Genomic DNA, 20,618 nt, shown 5'->3' on the forward strand with positions numbered 1-20,618 from the left:
CCCAGGCAGAGCTGTCAGGGCAGGATGGGACCCAGCACACCTAAATCTCAGAGTAAGTATCTCTGGAGCCCTAGGGGCAGGTGAGAAGTGACTGAAACCACCCGTGTCTGTGTTAGAATGCTGCTCTTTTAACTAGTCCCTGCAGTGCAGCTAAGACCACAGGAGCTAGATAGGTGCCTTCATGGTTCCACAGGCTCCCGGGTCATGGGGCAGCCAGACTCCGTGGCATGGGTATGTCATGTGTGGGACAGGACGGCGGCCAGAGCAGGGCATCATGTGGGGCATCAGCTGGGACATCCAGGGAGAGCTCAGAGCCCCTGCCAGGGCCTAAAGGGGCTCCAGGAGAGCTGGAGAGGGACTGGGGACAAGGGATGGAGGGACAGGACACAGGGAATGGCTCCCACTGCCAGAGGGCAGGGATGGATGGGATATTGGGAATTAGGAATTGTTCCCTGTGAGGGTGGGCAGCCCTGGCACAGGGTGCCCAGAGCAGCTGTGGCTGCCCCTGGATCCCTGGCAGTGCCCAAGGCCAGGCTGGACAGGGCTTGGAGCAGCCTGGGACAGTGGGAGGCGTTCCTGCCCTGGCAGGGGTGGGGCGGGATGACCTTTCCGATCCCCTCCAGCCCGAGCCGTGCGGTGCCTCCCTCAGCCCGCGGCCCGGGCCCGCCCCGCCGCGGCACCGCCCGCCGCCCCGCCCGCGCCGGGGCCGGAGCGCCGCGAGCCGGTAGGTGCCCGTGGGTGCCCGTGGGTGCCCGTGGGTGCCCGTGGGCGCCCGTGGGTGCCCGTGGGCGGTGGGGATCGGTGCGGGACCCGCGGGACCCGCGGGGCCGCGGCGGGAGGGCGGCCCGGGCCCCCTCAGCCCCGGACAGGCCGCGGCGGCCTCCGGGCAGCGGGGCCGGCTGGACGTACCGGGGGGACACCGAGCACCGGCGGGGACACCGAGAACCGGGGGCACTCGGCACTGGGGGGACGCAGGCAGGAGAAGACCAGCAGTACGCTGTCGGGAAGGAAAGCGGTGGAAATGAAGCCCCGGTGAACTCCGTGAGGAGAACCAGGCCGAGGGAAGGGCTCGGCGCTCGCTGCGGGGCCGGGGAGGTTCGGCTGGGCGCGGATGTGGGCCCGGAGAGGAGCCGAGGCAGCCCCGGCTCCTGTGGACGCTGACCGAGTGTGGCAGGGCGCTGCCGAAATCGTACAGAGCTTCAGCTCTGTGCCCTCAGCAGGGCCGGGAAGGGCTGGGATGAAATTTAATCGGGTGGAAAGCGAGGTCGTGTGCTTGGGAAAAGACTTCCCGGTGTAAGGCGAGCGCTGCCGCCCGGCCGAGGTCGGGAGCTGGCGGGGCTGCAGGGAGGGCACAGCGGGGCAGGAGCCAAGGGGATCCAGGCGGCCCCGGGAGAGCAGGGAAGCAGGCCTGGGAACGAATGTGATTCCAGGTATCCCTGCTCGGGAGGGACTAGCTCGCCCAGTGGTCAGGGATGATGAGCCCGTTTTAGTGGAGCTGAAAAATACTGAGATGTCTTGACGACCAGGAAGAGAAATGATGATGGTAAGGATGATATTGGCACATTGGCAGTGTGAAATGAAGAGAGGTCGTTCCGTGAAGGCATAGTGTGGCACAGCAACAAACACCAAGGAATAAGCATTAGTGGGAAGGGTTGTCAGATCTGGGTCCTCCCTCCCAAGGGGACTGGAAAGGCAGAGGGTAGCACCTGTAAGGCAGTGTTTGGTTGCTTTAGGAAAAGTACAGGGTGTGGTGGTGGTTGTTGCTAAACAGAGGAATGAGGTTGGGATCCTGAGGAGAGCTCCAGGGCTGTGTAGAGGAGTGGAAACACGCAGGCTGGGATGGATGCTGCCATGGCAGTGTCTTCTGGATCATCCACATGAGCCATGCTCAAGGTTAAACTTCTCCAGGTCCCTGCAAGTGTAGGTTTGTGCCCCTTGGCCTGAAAACTGCTCTGAGGTGGTCTCCTTGCTCCAGTGAGAACTGGGCAGGGGACAGGCAGTTGTCACATTCTAGGCTAAGCCTAAAATATCAGGTGGTAGAGATGAGGTCAGGCACAATGGTTTTAAGTACAGATGTTTTAAATTATAATTATAGGGGATTTGGGCTGTATGTAGAACTCTCTGAGAAACTCTTTGGGAATATGCACAAGAGCCTCCTGTTTGTTCTCTTCACTCAAAGTACTTAAAAAGGGGCTTTAATTTCAGCAGGGGCCCTGCTGATTTCAGAGTGTGACCAGAGTAGGCAGCAGGAAAAACTACAGTGAGTATTACACAGACATAGCGTGGTATATAAGCACAGTATGTCATTCATTCATCTTCAGGAGCTAAACAAACTCATGTGGAAGCTGCAAACTTCCCTCTCCCAAAGGCTTCTCTGTCTCAACGTTGTGGTGACATCCATGTGCCCCAGGAAATCCCTGGAAGTGTTGAGCCAGGTACCTGCTCTGTTCTCCTCAGATGTTACATGAGGAGCTAATTCCTCCTTGGAGGCAAGCAGGCGGTGACTTCATGGCTGTGACAAGGCTGGGGGGATGGAGCAGTGTCCCCAGATGTCCCTGAGCAATGGCAAGTGGAGCAAACGTGGTCAGGCCTGCCCAGCTGCTCTTGCAGGGCTGGTGGAGCCGTGTGTGCTCAGGCTGGTGCTGGGAGTGGGACGTGTGTGTTCCTGCCGAGTACCAAAACATCCTGCCACAGGTGTGACAGGGACAGGTCACACTCAGGGAGCTTCTCTGGTTTCAGAGCCCTTCCTCATAGGATGGAAGACTGTACTTAGCTTCTTGTGTTCCCTCAACAGGTCTTTCACCTCAAATTCAGTTCTGAAACTCACTTCCTTGTGTTCCTGTTCTGCTCTGTCTCAGCTGCAGTTAACAAGGGAGAGAGAATATCTCCCTCAGCACCTGGTGTTGGTTTGTGAGAATGGTTGTGAAGGTCACTTCCAAATCAGCTCTTTCTGTGCCTCGGAAGACACAATGGGCACTGTTTTCCTTCTGGATGAAGCACAGGTGGCAAACACGTCCTGGGAGCACAGCTAGGGTGCTTCTGTAGCTGAGGGATGTTCAGGCAGTGCCTAGACTAAAGCCTGTCCACAACATCTGTATGTTTTGGGGGGAGTTTGGATCGTTGTCACAGTGTTGGCACCTGCAGAAATGTTGCCATTGCCAGTCTTACTCACTAACACAGCCAAAGAAGGGATGAAAGTAATTTTATCATGTAAAAAAAAAAATTTTTTTCTTTTCAATTGTGAATTTAGCAGATAAATGCATGTATTTAAAGGATGGTGTCGATCTTCCAGTATGAGGATGAGTGGTTTTGGAAGGACATACACAAACTAGTTAGTATCTGCTCTGATCCAAGACTTACTTTCTGCTTGTGAATAGTATGAAATTCAGTGTTCTATGTCTGTTTGTGGTACATTGTAAAGCCCTACCTTTAATTTCTTGTGATCGCTGTAATCAGGGGCAGCCATATTGGATTGAAATAAACTAAATTTTTTTAAATAGTGGGTTTTGTGGGGTCTACAGTGGGGCTGGTGCTTCACTCCTGCCACTCTTAGCAGGGCTCTGTGCCATGTGATAGTTTTCCTGTACCTTTCCAGGAAAGGCTGGTGGATGCCAGGTGAGCCAGAGAGGCAATAAATAGTATTTGCATAATCTGGGGATTAAAATAATGACAAAGGCAGCAGGATGGAGCTTCTAGACAGGTGTGCCAGCTTCTCGGGTGTTCTCCCAGAGTGGGCCACGGAAAGGTGCTGAACACAAGGTGTGCAGGGAATCAGGAAACAACAAATAGATGCTGATATGCCTGGTGGATCTTAGCAGCAGTCAGTGATGTCTTAAAAGGACTTGAATTGTGCACTACTCTTCCCTTTTCCCTGATACAAGAACAGTAAGGGTTTGTAGTGGGAACTTTAGTAGTTCTGCTGATGCTGGAGGTTTTTGGTTGGTTTTTCCTTTCACAACCTGATTTTGCAGCTCTTATACAGGCAAAGGGCTCCAGCCTGGAGCCAATCAACTCTCCTGAAGGTTTCAGAGGAAGGCATCTGAGCACACAAGTGTGCAAACACAGAGGTCTGTGCACACCTTTTCCTTCAAAAAACACACAGTGAGCAACTTCTGCCTTGGGATGTGATGTTCACTTGGTGTTTTCCCACTGTTCCCAAACAGCACTGGGTACCCATCTCACAGCTGGAGAGAAGCACCTTCATGAGCAGTGTCAGATCTGTACATGCTCTGCATAGAACCTGTCTCCTTCTCTGATCAAAGGGAATGCAATTGGAGCAGCTGCCATAGGAAACCACAATCAATTTTCTTACCATAATGAAGTCTCTGAGGCAGGGAGAGCTCAGATTTTATTTCTGTTTTGAAATGCTCAGGGAGATTCTGGGCATTCAGTTTTGCTTGGTTCTGAGCTGCCTTGTGGCTTCAGTCTTAAATTTGTGTATTCGTGGTGAGAGAAACAGCTCTTTGAGAGCAGCCCTGTTCTGGTCGTTGATCTGGGTGGAGGATGGAGGCAGGAGCAAAGTGCTGCATGCTGCACATCTCCACATGAGGCACTTCATTGCAGCTGTCTTTAATCTGGGCCCTCTTACCAGGCCTGCATTTAGGGTAAGAAAACAAAATAAATAGCTCCAAAAGATGACAATGTGATTAACATCTTAGGAACTGTGCAGAACAGCTGCTGGCAGTGCATCTTTGTACCACTTGGCATGATGGAACCTGAGATCATCAGAGAATGAAGAGCTGACCTGGGGCTTTCTGTGCAAATTAAGTAATACATTTCATTTTTACTGTGATTATTAAGGTTACTGTGCATTAGTAATAGTTCTATCCTTTGCCTTCTTTATACATAAGAAAATTGAATATTACAAAGTTCTCCAAAGATTTTAGTGATGCCTTGTGAAGGCTGATCTAGAACAGAGGCTGGACAGAGCTAAAGAATAAAGTAGGGATTTGTTAGGAGGCCTCAGTGGATCCACCTTGGGCAGCACCAGAGCCCTACTAGGGCTACACCCAAGATGAGCCAAAATGGTCACAAAATGCACAACTGCTCATGGGGTCTCTCACTTTTATAAGTTCTGGTCAATTTGTTTATTGGAGTTAATTGTCCAATTCCAGCTTTAGCTTATGAAGTCCCATCCTCCTTGTTTTTCTGTCTTCAGACCATGTTGTTTGTGCTCTTGGGCCTGAGATTTGGATCATTTGTCCTTGATCCCAAGCTAGCAAAGGAATTGTTTTGTCTCCTTACTCTGTGTAGAGAGCTCACCATCCTCTAATTTGAAGCTCAGAAGTACACACTAAAGCAGCACAGAATCTGAAAAATATAAAAGCTAAAACTTGAGACATCATTAGGATAAAACATTTGTGCTGAGCTGGGGGTCCCACTGCCCTGGACTGTCTCTCCTGTACATGTTCCTGAACCTTCTTTGATACCCAGTCTCTGCATTTAGAAGGAAAAATCTTCCCTACCTTGCAATGACAGCCTGGGTCCCTGTTAACAGCTCTGGAAGATGTTTTTGGAAGAAATATTCTGCTTTAAGCTTACACATTTACTGTTCCATCCTGCATTCTGTCTTGCAGTCCTAAATTCCATCCATCACACCTTACTGTGATTCATGCACACCAGCCCATGCTGTAGCTGTGTTTCATCTTTCTTTGCTCCTTGCATTTTGCAGAGAAATGAATTTCACTCACAGTTTGAACCATGAGAGCCTGTTTGCTTTGGGACAGTTTCCTTGAGCTGTCATTCTGGAGTTCCTGTCAAGGTTGGGCCTACATCTGAAGGGCTTGTGGTTTTCCCAGCTATTCCCAGAGCTGGGAAGAGGTGTGCAGTTACACCTGAGCACAGGCTGGGGACAGCAGGCTTTGTCCTGTGGGGACCCACTTCCCACAGGCAGCAGCTCTGAGGGGTTTCCCACTTCCTACCTTTGCAACTTCAATATGACAGTACCTCACAGGGCAAGATAAAATTAATTAAAAGGTGTTTTCCAGATATGTTTTGAAGCATAGCTGCTTGATTGAAAAGATAAATGCCCCCTTTCCCTGATTTGTGAGGGATCATCAAGGAATTGTATAAAAAATAAACCCCTCATTGCTCAGAAATCTCTTCCTCCCAGAGCCCCACAGCTGGAGAGCACGTGTAATCTCTCAGATGATGGGTGAGTGAGGAAGATTACTATCCTGGGGAGAATTATTGTACAATTGATTTGATTTAAGTCACAGAACAAAAATTGTCGTGTGGGAAGACTTTTGCTGGGGGCCAGACAGGCTGTGCTGGGGCTGGATGTGAGATGGGAGCACTTGGCTTTGGCTCATCTGTTCAGAGTTGTGGGAAGCCCATCCAAGTCATGTTTTACCTCGTGCCCTTCCACTGTGGGGAAGGGAAATGGCTCCTCACCCTCTGCTAATAGCATCCCTGAGATGGATGTGCTTTTCCAAAGGGAAAGCACTTGCCCAGCCTGTAAATCTTTTGGATGCTAATGCTGCAGAGGAACAAAAATCAAGGCACAAACTGGGAGCAATTTATGTCCTGGCAGCCAGGGGCTGGTGCTGGGAAGCACCAGGAGCTTTTCCTGGTACAACAATTTGCTTCCCACGAGCCGAGGGAGGGTCAACTGCATTTTATGGCAGTGCCATTTGTTTGCAGAGCTTTTGAAAATAAAGATTGACTAATATGTTCTGGATTGACTTGTTCATATCTCCAAGATCCAGAACAACTGCTGTCCCATGATTTTTCTCCTTCCTTTTTGGGTTGGTTTGTTGTGGGTTGTTTCTTTTTTTTCCAAATGGCCATGACTCAGCCCTTCCCTGGTGCTCTCTGAGTTTCCTGGTTTCTGAATAGGCTATTCTTGGGACAGCAATTCCTGACAGATAGGAACAAGGCAAGTGTTTGTGTTGTTTTCTTCTCTATTTCTTCTGTGGCCTGCATAAATGTTCTGCTTCCTTCTGATGTTTGCCTTTTTCCCACATTACTGAATTGTCCTAAATTGTTGGATGTCATCTGGGGCACGTTTTTGCCCTTGTAGCAGAGGAGCCTCTCAGACATGACCCAGGCTTGCACAGCAGCAGCTTTTCTTTCCCAGCAGGATGGTGGTGACAATCCTGAGCATGGAGAGTTGCACTGCTACAGCTCTGTCTATTGTAAAGCTTTAATCTGCCTTGGTGTAGCCCCTCTGACTCCCAGGAGCTGTGCTTGGCTCTCCAGGGTTCTCCTGAGCAAGGGGTAGATCCAGGTGAGGACCAGCACGTGGTGCCACGTCCATGGAGGGTCAGGTGGCTCAGCCTGGCTGTGGGTACATGGTGCCTTTGTACTGTCACAAGTAAAGGGAAAACACCACCTAGAATTTAAAAACAATGAAAAAAAAAAACTTTCTGATGGCTTATTTATTGCCACCCTGCAGATGGCAGAGGTGAAGAAGCTAAAGGATGTTCTTTCTGAAACACTTCATGGAGCAGTTATCCAGCCTTTTTAAACAAAAAGCTTTTGGATTTTTTTCTGAAGTTTCTTCCTCTGCAGTGTGGGCTGGGGAAAGTCACCTGCTGTGGCAGGGAGCACCCGTGTTCCAGGTGTGCTGGCTGCTGCTCTTGATGTGCAGTTGGAAGTGAGTGAGTTGTCTAATATTGAACTTTGCTGGGTTTTACTTTTATTAAGAGCCCAGCTCCTTCTGTCAAAACACAGTTGTATGTGAGGGGGAAATAGCCTAAACTGGTGTATATTTGCCTTGAAAATACAGTTGGCGTTTTGAAAAACCAGAAGGACTCTATGTTTTCTCAAAGCCTGTAGTTACCAAGAGAATTTTCTCAGACTAGAGGGCTCAGACACAGGGGCAGTGTTCTTCCTTAGCATCCCTCCACGTTTTTGGATATGCTGTATTGTTGTTAAGCCAACCAACAGAAAAGCTGCTCTGTGTGAGGAGGCTTTGAGAACATTCGCTGCCAGATTAAATTAGCCTTTCTGAGAATAAATTAGTCGTTGTGATGCAGGCAGCCCCACTCTGTACAGCTGTAAAATCTGCGTGTGCTGGTCCCTGCAGCAGATAAATGATGTGTTCAGGGCTGTGCTGTTAACAGGAGATTACATTTCTGGCTGGGGATGAATGAAAAGCAGCCTGTTAGATTTTATTGATTATTTCTCCAAATGAGAAGCATTTCCTTCTAAAGCATTTAATTTTAAAGCATTTCCTTTTAAAAGGAGGGAAAGGAACCTGTGGGATTCAGTGCAGCTCCATCTTGGGAGGAACTCGTGAACTCCAGCCAAAGCTGTAGCCCTGCTGCAGTGACTCCAACCTGGGATGCTTTGGAGGTCCTCTGGGTGCCAGTCACCAGCTCAGGGCAGAAGAGATCCGTGTGTTGGAGGGGAGGATAAAGCCTGGAATATGGAGTAGAGGAGTGCAGTGGGGATGGGATTTCGGCTGCTGCCCACTCTTTGGGATTGTGTTTTTAGCTGAGCACTGGATAAAAAGCTGCTGCTGGTGTGTGCATGCTGCCCGTTTCTTAGAGGCATCTTTGGTTTGTCTCCTAATTAACTAAATGCCTTTATTCTGCTTTGTGCTGTATCAGGAAGTGCTGGCAGGAGGCTGGGCCTGTGCTGAAGCATCAGCTTGTCCTTCCCACCTGCACTGCTGGGACCACTCAGCTCCTCCAAAATCTTCACGTAGTCTTTGAGCAAGCAGGGACTTGAGACCTTTTCCTGGTGTTAAATATCAGCTCTTTCTTGTTGCAGGTCTTCCACAGGGATGTCATCTGAAGCATATTTGTGTTTTGGGAGCAGAGGTTTCCCCCAGAGTTCGTGGCTGCCACAGGGGGTGTTAATTTAGCCTTTCAGACTCTTTGCCATGATTCAGGATGGTTTAGCATGGTGGGAGCTCAGTTTGGAGCTGCCTGCTGGGCTGTTCTGATGTGAGAAAATAGTTCCCAGCCAGTTTAGTGTTGTAACTGTGGCAGCTGCTCTGTCTTCCTGAGGCTCAGGAGAGGATTTGAGCAGCTGAGCTGTTTGCCTGCCCTGAGGGCATCCTGCTATTATGAGCTTGGATCTTCCCTGTCCCATCCTCTGCTGTGGGAGCAGTGACCCTGCCTCAGGACTGTTCCAAACCCTCTGACCAGTGATGCTTTTCTTGGAGCAGCAAGGCAGTGAGATGGTGAGATGTTGCTGTGACAGAGAAAGGGTTTGGAAGAGCCCAGAGCAGGGACCTGGGGAGGGGTGTTCTGTGTGTTAGAGCTGCTTGGAGTCCAGCTCTGTCCTGGATTTTCAGTAGGAGCTTTGGGGAAGGGGTTATGAAGGAGTTGGCAGGACCTGGTGCTGCAAATTGAAAACACAGTCATGGAGGAGTGAAAATTACTTTACTGGACCTGGAAGTCAATGTGGACTAGCCAAGTCTGGTGGGAACTGGAGGAAGAATTGGGGATGGCAGGAGCTCTGTGTAGCTTGGGGATGCCCAGCACTGGGCACACTCAGTGGCTGTTGATTAATCCAAGGGTTTTCCCCTCTGGGACATTGTAATCTGTCTTTGAGCAGTCCAAATGAGTTGGGCTTGGGAGCAGGGCAGTGCCAGGTACCCTCCTCCTGTCCAAGTGCCATGGCACTATCCAGCCCCATGCTGGTGACCCTGGGCAGCTCCAGGAGAGGTCCCAGTCTGGAACTGGGAAGTTCTGTAGGAACAAGGAAGTGAATGTGGTAACACAGCCTCAGCATGGAAGAGTTTCTCCAGTGCACATCTTGGGATGTGTGTGGATGCTCCTGGCTGGCAGTGGGACTCTGGAGAGATCTCAGACCTTACACACACGATCCTGCTGGACCCCAAACCACACTGCTTTGCAAAGAGTGAGCCTTGGCCTTACGTAAAATCGAGTGACACAGAGCACTTCGCACTAGTCCTCAAAAAAAGTGCAAGGTGACATTGTACCAGTTAAATCTGAATGTCAGCAGCTTCTCTGCTGCCAAGGCAGGGGGATCTGTGAGCCTGGGAAATGCTCATGCTGGAGACTGGAGTCAGTGCTGCAGCAAGCTGCTGCTCTCCTCGGGAAGGAAACATCAGTGCCATGGCATATGTTTTGTACAGCACTTGAAAATGGATCTGGAATCACCACCAGTGTATTCAAAATTATTTTGTTGTGTTGCGAAATCTGCAAGGGAATTCTGAATATGCTCTTGGGCTCTGATTAAGTCTGAAACTGAAATGCAAAACTGCTGATCATCTCTGATTTTAATTTCCTCCTCCCTTGGAGCTCTCTGTGTCATTTAATGGACGTCACACGTACTCAGTTTGATTCAGCAATGATGTAGCTGTGTTATTTGACTTGCTCTCAAAAAATTCTATAGAAGGAGGGAGAAATAAAAGAGTGAGTGTTTAAAGAAATAAAACATTTCTAATTTGATATTGGAAAGGGAATCTATAAAACCCTGGGGTTTGCTGTGACACATAGTGGGTACCCATTGTACCTTCTCTGTGCTGGTCTCCCCCAGATGGGAGGCAGCAGATGCTGACAGCAGGAGATGCTTTTTTGTGTAGGTAACTGAAGAGCAGTACTTGGTGACTGGGAATGACCTGGGAACCTCCAGGCTGCCCATTCTCCAAATCCATGAGTGCTGGGAGTGGGAGGGACTGACACTTCTGCCTTTGATCCCTTCCTAACTCATCCTTAAGCCTCTGTTCTGGGCTGCCCTCAGAGGTGAGCTCGGATCTGTGACTGTGCTTAAGAGCTGTGGATCTTCTCCCGACCTCCTGAGACTTCTGCTTGCTGTTAAGCTTCTTGAGCTGGGGTATTTTTGTTTGCTTGTTTAAATGAACAGCTATTCTTGTTGGCACAGTCGTGTTTCATGCTACATTAAAACACTGTTGGAGTAGATGTTGCTTGAGATTCTGACAGGTTGTGTTATCACCATTATTAACAGATATCAAAGGGATGATGTAATGCAGGATGTATCCTCTCAGGGGGGAAATTAAGTAGATACAGAGGACTGGAGGCAACAGCTGCTGCTATCACTGGATGCTTTCCCATGGATGTTATCGAGTGTTAGCTTGGATTCTTTGTGAACTGCAGTGAAAGTCTCATGGAAAAGCTCTCTGCTTCCCCAGGGATTTGGCTTGCAGCACCCTCCTTTACTCATCTCTGTGGAGCACATTGGTAGGACGAAGAGGAGCTCAGATTTATCTTTAAGCACATCCATCCATGAGCACACCTGGTGTTTTGCAGCCTGTCTTCTCCTGTGCAGCCAGGACACCTGCTGGAAGGGTCTGAACAGTGAGCACCTCCTGGCTGGGACAGTGGCAGCCTGTGGGGCAGCCTCCCTGCCCTGTGCTCCCTGCTTGCTCTGTGTTCACAAAACTGGCTTTTGGGGGCCAAATTCAGCTGTCCTGGTGGTGCAGAGTGCTCTGTCCACACCTCAGCTTTCCCCAGTGTCCTGACACTGGAAGGGCCGGGGTCCAGTTTTGAAGTGTGGGGTTGTGACCCCTCTTCTCTTGCAGCCCCTCCTGGCTCCTGGATGTCACTGTGAGCTCTTGCCAGTGTGATGCTTCCCACAGCCGTGTGCCACGTCTTGGGAGCCAACAGCAGAGAGAACGAGCTACCCCAGTTAGTTCTTTTCATTTTGCCTGGTTTTTCTTTAAATATTCAGGTTGAGCAGGTCCTGGCAAGGCTGTTTCTGCAGCCCCAGTGTGACAGCCAAGAGCGCTTGGTCAGCCGATCTGGAGGCGAACAGCACTGGAGAGAATCCCAGAGGCGGCAGCAGGTCCTGCAGGCACTCCTCCCGCACGTAACCCTTTGTGGGAGTTGCAGATGAAGCCTCCTTGTCTTAAGCAGGGAGGATTTTGTGTCTGGTTTCCTGATACCCGTGCAGAGGAGCTGCTGGAAGTGGTAATTTGAATCTCTGGCCAAGGACAGCTGAGCCGGGGCTGCGCTGTGGAGATTATCTGCTTGTGCTTTGGATTTAATGCCCTGAGAAATCTTGCTTTGGATACAGCACCTGGCTGCCAGCGAGGATCCTGCTCTGAGGTGATTTGTCTGCTGGGTGATGGTGGCACACAGAAGGTCAAACAATACGTGCAAGGTCCTCAGGTAAACAACTGCAATGGGAAAGCTCCTCCAGAGATTTGTGTACTGGAGAGCAGAGCAGGGAGCTTTGGCTGTCTGACATACCTGGTTCACATGATGAAAAACCTGCAGTATTCCTTTGTTTTAAAGGAGAGCTGCTGGCCTGCCTTGCCAGCTGACCTTTCTGTGCCTGCACTGAAGGAGCAGCCTGACCCTCCTGGAAGAAGCAGTTTTCTGCAGCTGAAATCTTAGTGCAGAAGTGTGGAAGGAATCTGCTGTTCTGGGAGCAGCCTGGCTGTTCCCAAACAGTGGGTTTGTGCTCCCTGGCAGTGACTTGGACTTGGGAAAAAGCAGCTGAGTTGCTCAGAAAAAGAACAGACCTTTCCTTCATCCTTCACTCGGGTTTCCGTTTCCATCGGCGCCTTGCAGAGCACTGCAGGCATGCGCCCTCTTCTGCCTTGGCTGAGACCAGGATGAGGAGTTGAGGAAGTGCTGCCAAGGTTAACAGCGGGTAAAGGAGCCGGTACATGGTCAGGGATTGCCAGGACATCCTTCTCTCTGAAGGGGGCTGAAGCACTCTGTGCTGTTCAGTCCTCCCCTCCTGGTTCTGGGGAGGTGGTGTGCAGGCTGGGGGCAGCAAATGCGCATGGGAAGAGGCAAAGCTGAGGGGGAGCTTTGGCTTGTTTGCATGGAAAACATCTTTTTGTTGTTCTGCATAAAAACCAGGCAGAAATAACCACTGCTAGTGCTTGTTCAGCAGAGATTTGTGCTGTCTTTCCTTTGGAGGTAAGAGCTGTCCGGTGGGATTGCGCGTGGTGGGAGCTGAGCCACGTCCCTGCACACTGTGCCAGCGGGCACAGCACGGGCAGGGGCAAAGCCCTGTGAGCTCTGGGCACAGCACGGGCAGAGGGAAGCATCCCTGTGAGCTCCAGGCACAGGTGTAACACAGGGAACGGGCAGCTCTAGGCTGGGTTTGGAGGTGCTGTTCCGAAATGCCATTGTGGAGGAGGGCGACTGGGATTTGGGATTGGGATTGCCACGGTCAGGGTATGGCTCTGTCCCCCTCAGCACACCCTGCTTGGTTCTCCCTCCTTGCTGCCCTTAAAGCTCCTGTTGAAGAGTAACAGACTTTGGTTCAAATGACATTTTGCCAGCATCTGATTGGCCTTTTGTGCCTTCCTCGTCTCAGTATTTCCTAGTTTCTGAAGCACATAACCTGTGGCACACAGGTATCTTTCCCAGGGCGAGGAAGACTGGGATGGTTTTGGCCACAGTGATGTTCTTATCTCTAAAGGAAGGGTGCTGAGCTCAGTGGGGGCCCAGCATCTTCAGGACTCTTGACTTTTTAAGCTGTATTTCCAAAAGCCTGGAAGCTGGAATCTGCATCTCTTTGATGTGCAGTGAAGCTGAAAGTGCTCATATATTTTCCTCTTATTTATTAATTGAATTTTAGTGTGTTTTTTTTATTTTTTCAAATATCAGAAGTTTTTTTTTTATGGAGGAAGAGCTCCAAAAATGTGCAGCAGCAGCTTTTCAAGTGTCAGCGTCACCGAACGTGGCTGAGTATGAACAAATGCTGCTTCATGTCTCAGTGGCTGGAGCCACTGCTCCCATGGAGGAAGCACAGCTGAATTGCTGTGCATCTCAGTTACAAGTGCAGCAGGAGCAAGGACAGCACAGGCTGTTTCAGCTGGATCTCAGTGGTGCTGTGAGGCTGACTCAGAGCTCCTGGGGCCAGTGCTGCACCATCAGGGCTCACACGTGAGTTGGACCTGCATGCATCTGCTCTGCCCTTGCCAGGTTTGTCTCACTCGTGGAGATTGCATCTGTGAGGAGGCAGCTTGAAGCACAAACAGCTGCTGCTGGGGAAGAATGGCATGAGCAGACCAAATCTGAATTATCTGTGTCCATCCTTTTTGTGGCATTATCTGTTTTATGGTGTTAGGACCTGTTCTGGTGGCACAATATTCCCTGGTCCCACTGCACACCAGTTGTTTTGATGAGTGATGCTCACTTTGTCTGTTTGGAAAGCAGGTGGGATGTGCAGACCTTTCCTCTTGCCATGTTTGAATCCCAAACTGTTTCTGCAGTGATGTAACAGGGAAATACAGCCAGTATGGGACACTGGGCCCTGACACATCAGCTCCTCTCATCACTGCTGGAAGTTGCTTTGTGTCAGTTTTGAACATGTCAGTAATGGGAACCAGGGGCTTTGGAGTATTGATTGATGCCCTCTGGACAAGGGCCTGGAATGACAGGGCAAGGGGGAATGGCTTCACCCTGACAAAGGGCAGGGTTAGATTGGAAGAAATTCTTCTTTGTGAGGGTGGGCAGGTCCTGGTACAGGTTGTCCAGAGAAGCTGTGGCTGCCCCTGGATCCCTGGCAGTGTCCAAGGCCAGGTTGCACAGGGCTTGGAGCAGCCTGGGACAGTGGAAGGTCCCTGCCCATGGCTTTAAGGTCCTTTCAAACCAAACCGTTCTGGAATTCTACAATCCCTCATTTAGGGGGGTAGGGGGCTGCTGAGCACAGGAAGGAGTGGATTAAAAGCATTGTGTTTCCACAGGCAGGGCTGGGTGCTGCCCCACGGCACTTTGGCTGTGTGAGAAGCCTCAGACAGACCTCTTGGGGCTGAGAGTTACCCTCTGATTTCTAGGGGCCATCTTTTCACCCAAAAGCTGCCTGGAATGAGATCAGGGAGCACAAAGCCTGGGGAGGACACATGGATTGAGGCCATAGCCAGTGTGGGCCAAGCCCTTTCTGCTTGATGTGGAGGCTGTGATGGAGCTGTGCTGTCCTGGTTGTGTCTGTCACAGTGCTGTGCCCCAGCAGGTTAATGGGAATATTTTATTTTTCATTTTCTTTAGCAAGTATCAATTCCCTGGGGGACATGGGGGTCCTTTGCCTGTCTTCTGTGTTTAACTGATTGTGATGATTCTGGTTCCATAGTGGATTTATCCTCTGTAGTTAATTTGCAGAGGAAACCAGTAAAAGCTGTTCTTCCAGTTGAGAAGAGCTAATCTGCATTTGTAGCTGGAAATAGCATCTCCTCTCTCCATCCTGCTATGATAACCAGCTCCTTTTGAGTCTCAGGAGCTTGCAGTGTGTCCTTGCTCCAAAGGACCTGCACAAGACATTGGTGATTCCATCAGATCTTCACCTTAAACAGGGTATTTTTGGAATATTGCAGGGTTGTCAGTGCCAGGGTGGTGAGGGATGCTCTGGGGTAGCTCCTGCCCAGTGCCAAGGGGAAGCCAAGTGCCCTCTGGTATCCCACGGAGCTCTCCATCAGAAATGGGCTGAGTTTTGTGCTGCTCACATTAAGATGAAAGAAAGCACAGGAGAGAAACAGCTTCTAAGAGGCTTAAAAGCAACAGGCTTTATTTTCCTCCTGGGAAGGGCACACGGCCAACATCTTGCTCTTTACAGATCTCTCTTAATAAGCAGAATATTGCATTAGGAGCAACTGAGCCTGCCAAGTACGAGCAGAAGGGCCCTGCGTCCCACAGCTTCCTTCATCCCAGGGCACGTGTGGCTCTGGGACCCAGGGCTGGCACCCTGGTGGCTGCCAGTCCCTCCTGGGCAGGGTGGCAGCATTAATTAATGGCTGCCTCACCCTGGGGCTGTTGCTTCATCTGATGGGTGTTGGTGGAGGACTCCTCCTCTCCTGCCTTTTCTTGCCAGCTGCTTTGATGGGGGGAGTGAGGCTGGGGAGTGTTGAAAGATTATTATGGGAAAGCAGCATCTGAGCGGGAATGGGAGGAGAACTTTTATGTTAGGAAAGCTGTGGGCACAGGAAAACTCCCTGGCAGGCTGGTGTCCACATGTAAGGACTCTGGGATGCTCTGGTTGGGCTGGGCTTATCCAGAACCCCTGCAGGCATGGGGACAGGAAGGTCTGAGGCTCCTGGATGCACAGGGTTGGCTACTTTGAGAATAATAAATCCTCCTTTTCTTCACATCCCCACTGAGCTAAAAGGAGCACGGCCCAGTTTGAGCTTTGTAGGTCACTGAAGGAGAAGGCAGGCTCTGCAGTGTGCCTGGAAATGCTCTGTGCCATGGCAACTCTGCTTGCCTGGGTTCTTAAGGAAGAAACTGGAGTGAGAAGCAGGAGGAAGATGACCCCCAGCTGCCCCAGTGTTACTCTTTGAAGCTGTGTGGCTGCAGCTGCAGACCTCGGGGGAGAAATTCTAGTCAGGAAATATGGACATCCTGGGGGAGACCCTGTGCCTGTCAGGAATCTGCTCAGCTCCTGGGGGGGATCAGTGTGCTCCTTTGTGAGCAGCAAGCAGTGATGGTGCTCCTCCAGGGACTGATTAAATTTCCTGCTCCCTTGCAGGAGGCTGTTAGTGGCAGGGAGCGTGAAGTAGGAAAACAGGAGTAGAATAAAGCAAAGCCATGCAGGTGAGGGAGGATGGGTCTTCCTGCCTTGCTTTCCGAGTCTTTGGCTCTGCTTGACCCTTCAGCTGCAGGTGGCTGAGCCCCATGGGCACCTCTGTGGGCACACCTGCAATGCAGGGCTGGGGCAGCACTGGCTGCCTGGCCTGGTGCCTGTGCCATGCTGGGGAGGTTGGTGTGCTCTGGGCTGGCTGCCCAGCACGTGGCACTGGACAAGCAGGGTCACATTTGCTCCTGGCCTGTTGGGGTGAAGGATGGAGCTCCCAGCACTGCTCCCTGGGCTCTGACAGCAATGTCACCCTGTCCCATACCTGATGGCAGCTGTCCCAAGCACCGAATGAGCAGCCTCTCACTTGTATTTCCCAATTTAGTCACATCCTACCAGCTATAACTGAGCCCCTGGAGATGGGGAAATCATGTTTCTTGATGTTGTTGCACTTCCTTGGATCTCAGAGCATGTCAGTGGGGCTTTGCCACGTGCCAAGGACACAGAGTCTCATGCCTGCTATTGAGGGGGCACATGGGGAGGCTCCTGCCTGGGGAGAGAAGGGGTTTGGTGTGGCAGCCAGGACAATGCTGCAGCTGTGCCTCCATCTCTATTATTCACTTGCTGTCTCCTTTTACACAGACCCAGTGGAAGAAGCTGCCTTCCAAACTACGCTGCTCAGAGGAGCTGCTTCTCTCAGCCATCAAGGCCTCTGAGCTGTTGCTGCAGGGAACAGGACAGGTAAATTCTGCCCCATGTAAAATAACAGCTCCAGCTGTTAAATATGGTCTTACCTTATCTCACTGGATTTATTTAGGAATGCTCTGTGGGTTTGCACCCTCCATCCCAGAGTTTGCACTTCAGGCTCAGGGCAGGGGTCCTGCCATCCCTCAGGGCGCAGCATTGTGTCACTGAGGGTGGAGGTGGGGGGCTTTGGGCAGCTCTTCCCCACCTTTGGTACCCCAGGGATGCAGCCAAGTCTTGGCACTGCAAATTCCAGCCCAGCACTGCCCTGGAGTGCTCACACAGTCCAGAGGTGCCCTGATGAGCTGCTGTGCACCTGGTGGGCTTTGCAGGGAAGCCCCATGGAGCCAGCAGGAAGATTTTACACCATGGAGTTGCTGCCTGGCCAGAGCCTGCCCAGCTTTGGGGCCATACCCCTGGTTCTGCCTGGGAGGGGAAGCTGAGGCTGCTGCAGTGGTGGCACCAGTCCCAGCCTCCTCCGTTGCCTGTCACCTCCATCGCAAGCACCACGCCAGCTCCGTGTGCCTGTGGCACCAAGGGCTGCTGTCACCTAAAGGCTTCTGTCCCTGCAGGGCTGCCTGGAGCGATGTCCAACGACCCACCCCCACCCTACCCGGGGGGCCCCTCGGCACCGCTGATAGAAGAGAAGCACGGCCCCCCCTCGGCACCAGGTACTGGGGGACAGCACCCAAGGAGCTGCGGGTTCCCTGCCCTGGCTGTGGCCTCTCCTCAGCACGCCGGGAAGGGTGCTGCAATGCCTGGCTCCCTCTGTCCCCATGTCACCCTTGGGGGAAGCAGGAGGGGTCCTAGGGGCAATGACACGAGCAGGAAGCGCTCCCAGCTCAAAGCCTGGCACTGCTCCCCGCTGTGGGGTGAATTTGGGTTTCTTATGGCCCAGAGGAGGATGCGGCTTAAGGGGTTGTCCCCCACCTCTTGCTACCTCTTGTCTTCCTTCCCTGCCTTCTTGGCTGCTGACTGTGTTTCCTTTCAGAGGGTGTCACCCCAGTGGTGGGACAGCCCCAGGGGGTTCCTATCCCCCCTCCTGAGTTCGGACCCCCCCCATATGAGCCACCCTCACAGCCGGGGTTCATGCCTCCCCACATGCCCACGGATGGCTCTGGGCCCTACGTGCCACCAGGTGAGTCCTGCAAGGGGGTGGGGATCAGCAACAGCACGTGTTTCCTGGTGCCCTGGGGAGTGGGGGGACACAAGAGGGGGTTTGAGCTGCCATTTGGAGCTTGCAGCAAGGTTCCTAGGGATGGGGTGGGGGGCACAGTGCCTGTAGCAGGGCTGGCCCCAAGTCTGTACTCACAGGGTGGTGTTGTAGCAGGGTGAGGATCTCCCCAAAAAGGATCTGGCCTCTCCTGCCATGTACGAAAGTGCTCACTTGTGTTTCTCATTCACAGCAGGATACTACCCACCCCCAGGCCCTCACCCCCCCATGGGCTACTACCCTGCCCCAGGCCCCTACCCGTCTCCTGGTGGCCACACAGCCACAGTGCTCGTCCCTCCGGGAGCTGCCACCACCACAGTCACAGTGCTGCAGGGAGAGATCTTCCAGGGTGCCCCCGTGCAGACAGTGTGTCCCCACTGCCAGCAAGCCATCACCACCAAGATCTCCTATGAGATTGGGCTCATGAGCTTCCTTCTTGGCTTCTTCTGCTGCTTCGTGGGGTAGGTGCTGCAAGCAAAGCTGGGACTTCGTGTTGAGTGCTCAGCCTGGTCCTGGTGGCCTTGGCTGAGCTGTTTGGCACGGTGGGGATCTTGGCACAGAGGTGGCATTGGAGCAGCAGAGGGGTTCCTGGGGTGACAGCCCCCTACAATTACATCTCTTGCCCATGGCCCAGAGAGAACCCCATGCCCAGGGGCTGCCCTAGCTCAGCATTTCTGCCTGTCCCTGTGCTCCAGGTGTGATCTCTGCTGCTGCCTGATCCCCTGCCTGTTCGATGACTTCAAGGACGTGACACACACGTGTCCCAACTGCAAGGCCTACATCTACACGTACAAGCGCATGTGCTAACGGCACCCGGGAGCCACTGGAACGCCGCCGGCCCGTCCCGCTGCCGTCCGTCTGTCCGTCCGTCCCCGCGTGTGCATCGCCCCTCGCTTCCTGCCGGTGGTGTGTATGTGTTATCCCCGGCTCCCTCCCGCGGGGCTGCCAGCACTGCCCCAGCTCTGCTCCTCACTGGGAATAGTGGGATTGGTGACACTGGTGCACAGGGGAGGCGTGTGGGAGCTGCCCTGCAGTGCACAGGAGAGGGAGGCATTCCTCTGCACCCCACTGTGCTTCAGGCTGTGAGCAGCCCTGGGGAGAGCAGCAGCTGCTGGAGGTGCCCACCCAGTCCCACAGTGCAGAGGGTGCCTGGCTGCAGGGATGTGCTGGGATGAGCTCAGGAGGGGACCCAGGCAGACCATGGTGCCCTCAGGGGATGCAGCACAGCCTTGGTAGCACTTTCAGGAAGGGGCTCAGTGACAAGGAGAAGGACGGTACCACGCACCAGGTTTCCATGTGGTTCACGGCCCCCTCCAGTCCCATGTCAAAGCCCCTTCCCGAGGGGAGGCAGAGCTGCCTCCAAGAACGAGAGGCCCGGCAGCAGCACTGCACCCTTACCAGCACCTCCGTCCTGCCCGGTGGCCACTCCAGCTGCATGCGCCTCCTCCCAGCCCTGCCGCGGCTCTGGGGGCAGGGACTGCCCCAAGCAGCCCTGGCCCCCTCGGCAACCTGAGAGCCAAAACCACACCCGGCATGTCCCGGCTGCCCGGCACGTAGAGTAGAGGAGTTTGTTACCAGGCTGCAGCTCCAGAGCCGTCCTGGGCCTGGCAGGGTCTGTAGGATCCTCCTTGCATGTGGTGTAGGGGGTATTTTTAGCTCACTCACCTGAGGCAGAAGGCAGGGGCAAGCAGGCAGCGACAGGAGCTGCCAGCAGCGGAGCCAAGATCAGCCTCTCAGGGCTGCTTCTCCCTCCCCTGTCCTGCAGCTCCCAGAGCAAAGTGGGGGGGTCTCTCACTACACAGGTCTGCAAACACAGCCTGACCAGCACAGGCAGCTGCTGTTTGCTCAGGGGTGGAACTGTGGCACTAGTCGGTGTTTTTATGTAAATAAATAACAGACCCTGAACTTGCATGCATCTTGTCTTCTTTCCTGCTCAAAATTCACAGCAGATCTGCCTGCAGGGGAGCTGAGGATGAGGGCAGGGTGGGAGTACAGTAGTACAAGGCATGGTAGGAAGAGCAGCAGCTTCACTACTCTACCAGGAACCTCCTCAACATGGAAAAGCACCAAGCCCTGACAGCACCTGGTTGTGTCCTCTGAGCAGGGCAATGGAAACCACATGGAAATCCCAAGGGAAATAGCAGGGACAGTGGGGTGCTAGGGCAGGAGTTTATCAGGGACTGCATGAGTCAGAGACAAGAGTCAGCGTGGGAAGGCACTCCCCTTTCTCCCCCTTAACTCCCTCCCCAGCCTC

At 52.6% G+C, this 20,618-nt stretch overlaps 1 protein-coding gene across 8 annotated transcripts; it reads left to right on the plus strand.

Moving 5' to 3' along the window:
* Nucleotides 1-600: 600 nt before the first annotated feature.
* Nucleotides 601-20,275, plus strand: CDIP1 (cell death inducing p53 target 1). 8 transcript variants are annotated; one of them, XM_021540810.3, is made up of 6 exons: nucleotides 601-724; nucleotides 17,050-17,148; nucleotides 17,724-17,822; nucleotides 18,143-18,289; nucleotides 18,558-18,825; nucleotides 19,060-20,275. In XM_021540810.3, exons 3-6 carry the CDS (start codon nucleotides 17,738-17,740, stop codon nucleotides 19,169-19,171), a joined length of 612 nt encoding a protein of 203 aa, XP_021396485.1. In that variant the 5' UTR covers nucleotides 601-724; nucleotides 17,050-17,148; nucleotides 17,724-17,737; the 3' UTR covers nucleotides 19,172-20,275. The 8 variants fall into 8 exon arrangements, with proteins under 8 accessions (XP_021396485.1, XP_021396491.1, XP_085448586.1 ...); XM_021540816.3 differs by having other exon boundaries at nucleotides 18,561-18,825; XM_085592460.1 differs by lacking the exon at nucleotides 601-724 and adding an exon at nucleotides 1,042-1,059 and having other exon boundaries at nucleotides 17,048-17,148.
* The last annotated feature ends 343 nt before the right edge of the window (nucleotides 20,276-20,618 follow it).

This window comes from Lonchura striata, chromosome 14, assembly GCF_050655825.1.
Source record: "Lonchura striata isolate lonStrDom1 chromosome 14, ASM5065582v1, whole genome shotgun sequence".
Taxonomy (NCBI): Eukaryota; Metazoa; Chordata; class Aves; order Passeriformes; family Estrildidae; genus Lonchura; species Lonchura striata.

What these genes read in the sequence shown, in the direction of transcription:
- CDIP1 (XM_021540810.3), top strand. Translation starts at nt 17,738, where the DNA reads ATGTCCAACGACCCACCCCCACCCTACCCGGGGGGCCCCTCGGCACCG. An exon ending in TGGGCCCTACGTGCCACCAG is followed by an intron (nt 18,290 to 18,557) that starts GTGAGTCCTGCA and finishes TCTCATTCACAG; the next exon opens with CAGGATACTACCCACCCCCA. An exon ending in TTCTTCTGCTGCTTCGTGGG is followed by an intron (nt 18,826 to 19,059) that starts GTAGGTGCTGCA and finishes CCTGTGCTCCAG; the next exon opens with GTGTGATCTCTGCTGCTGCC.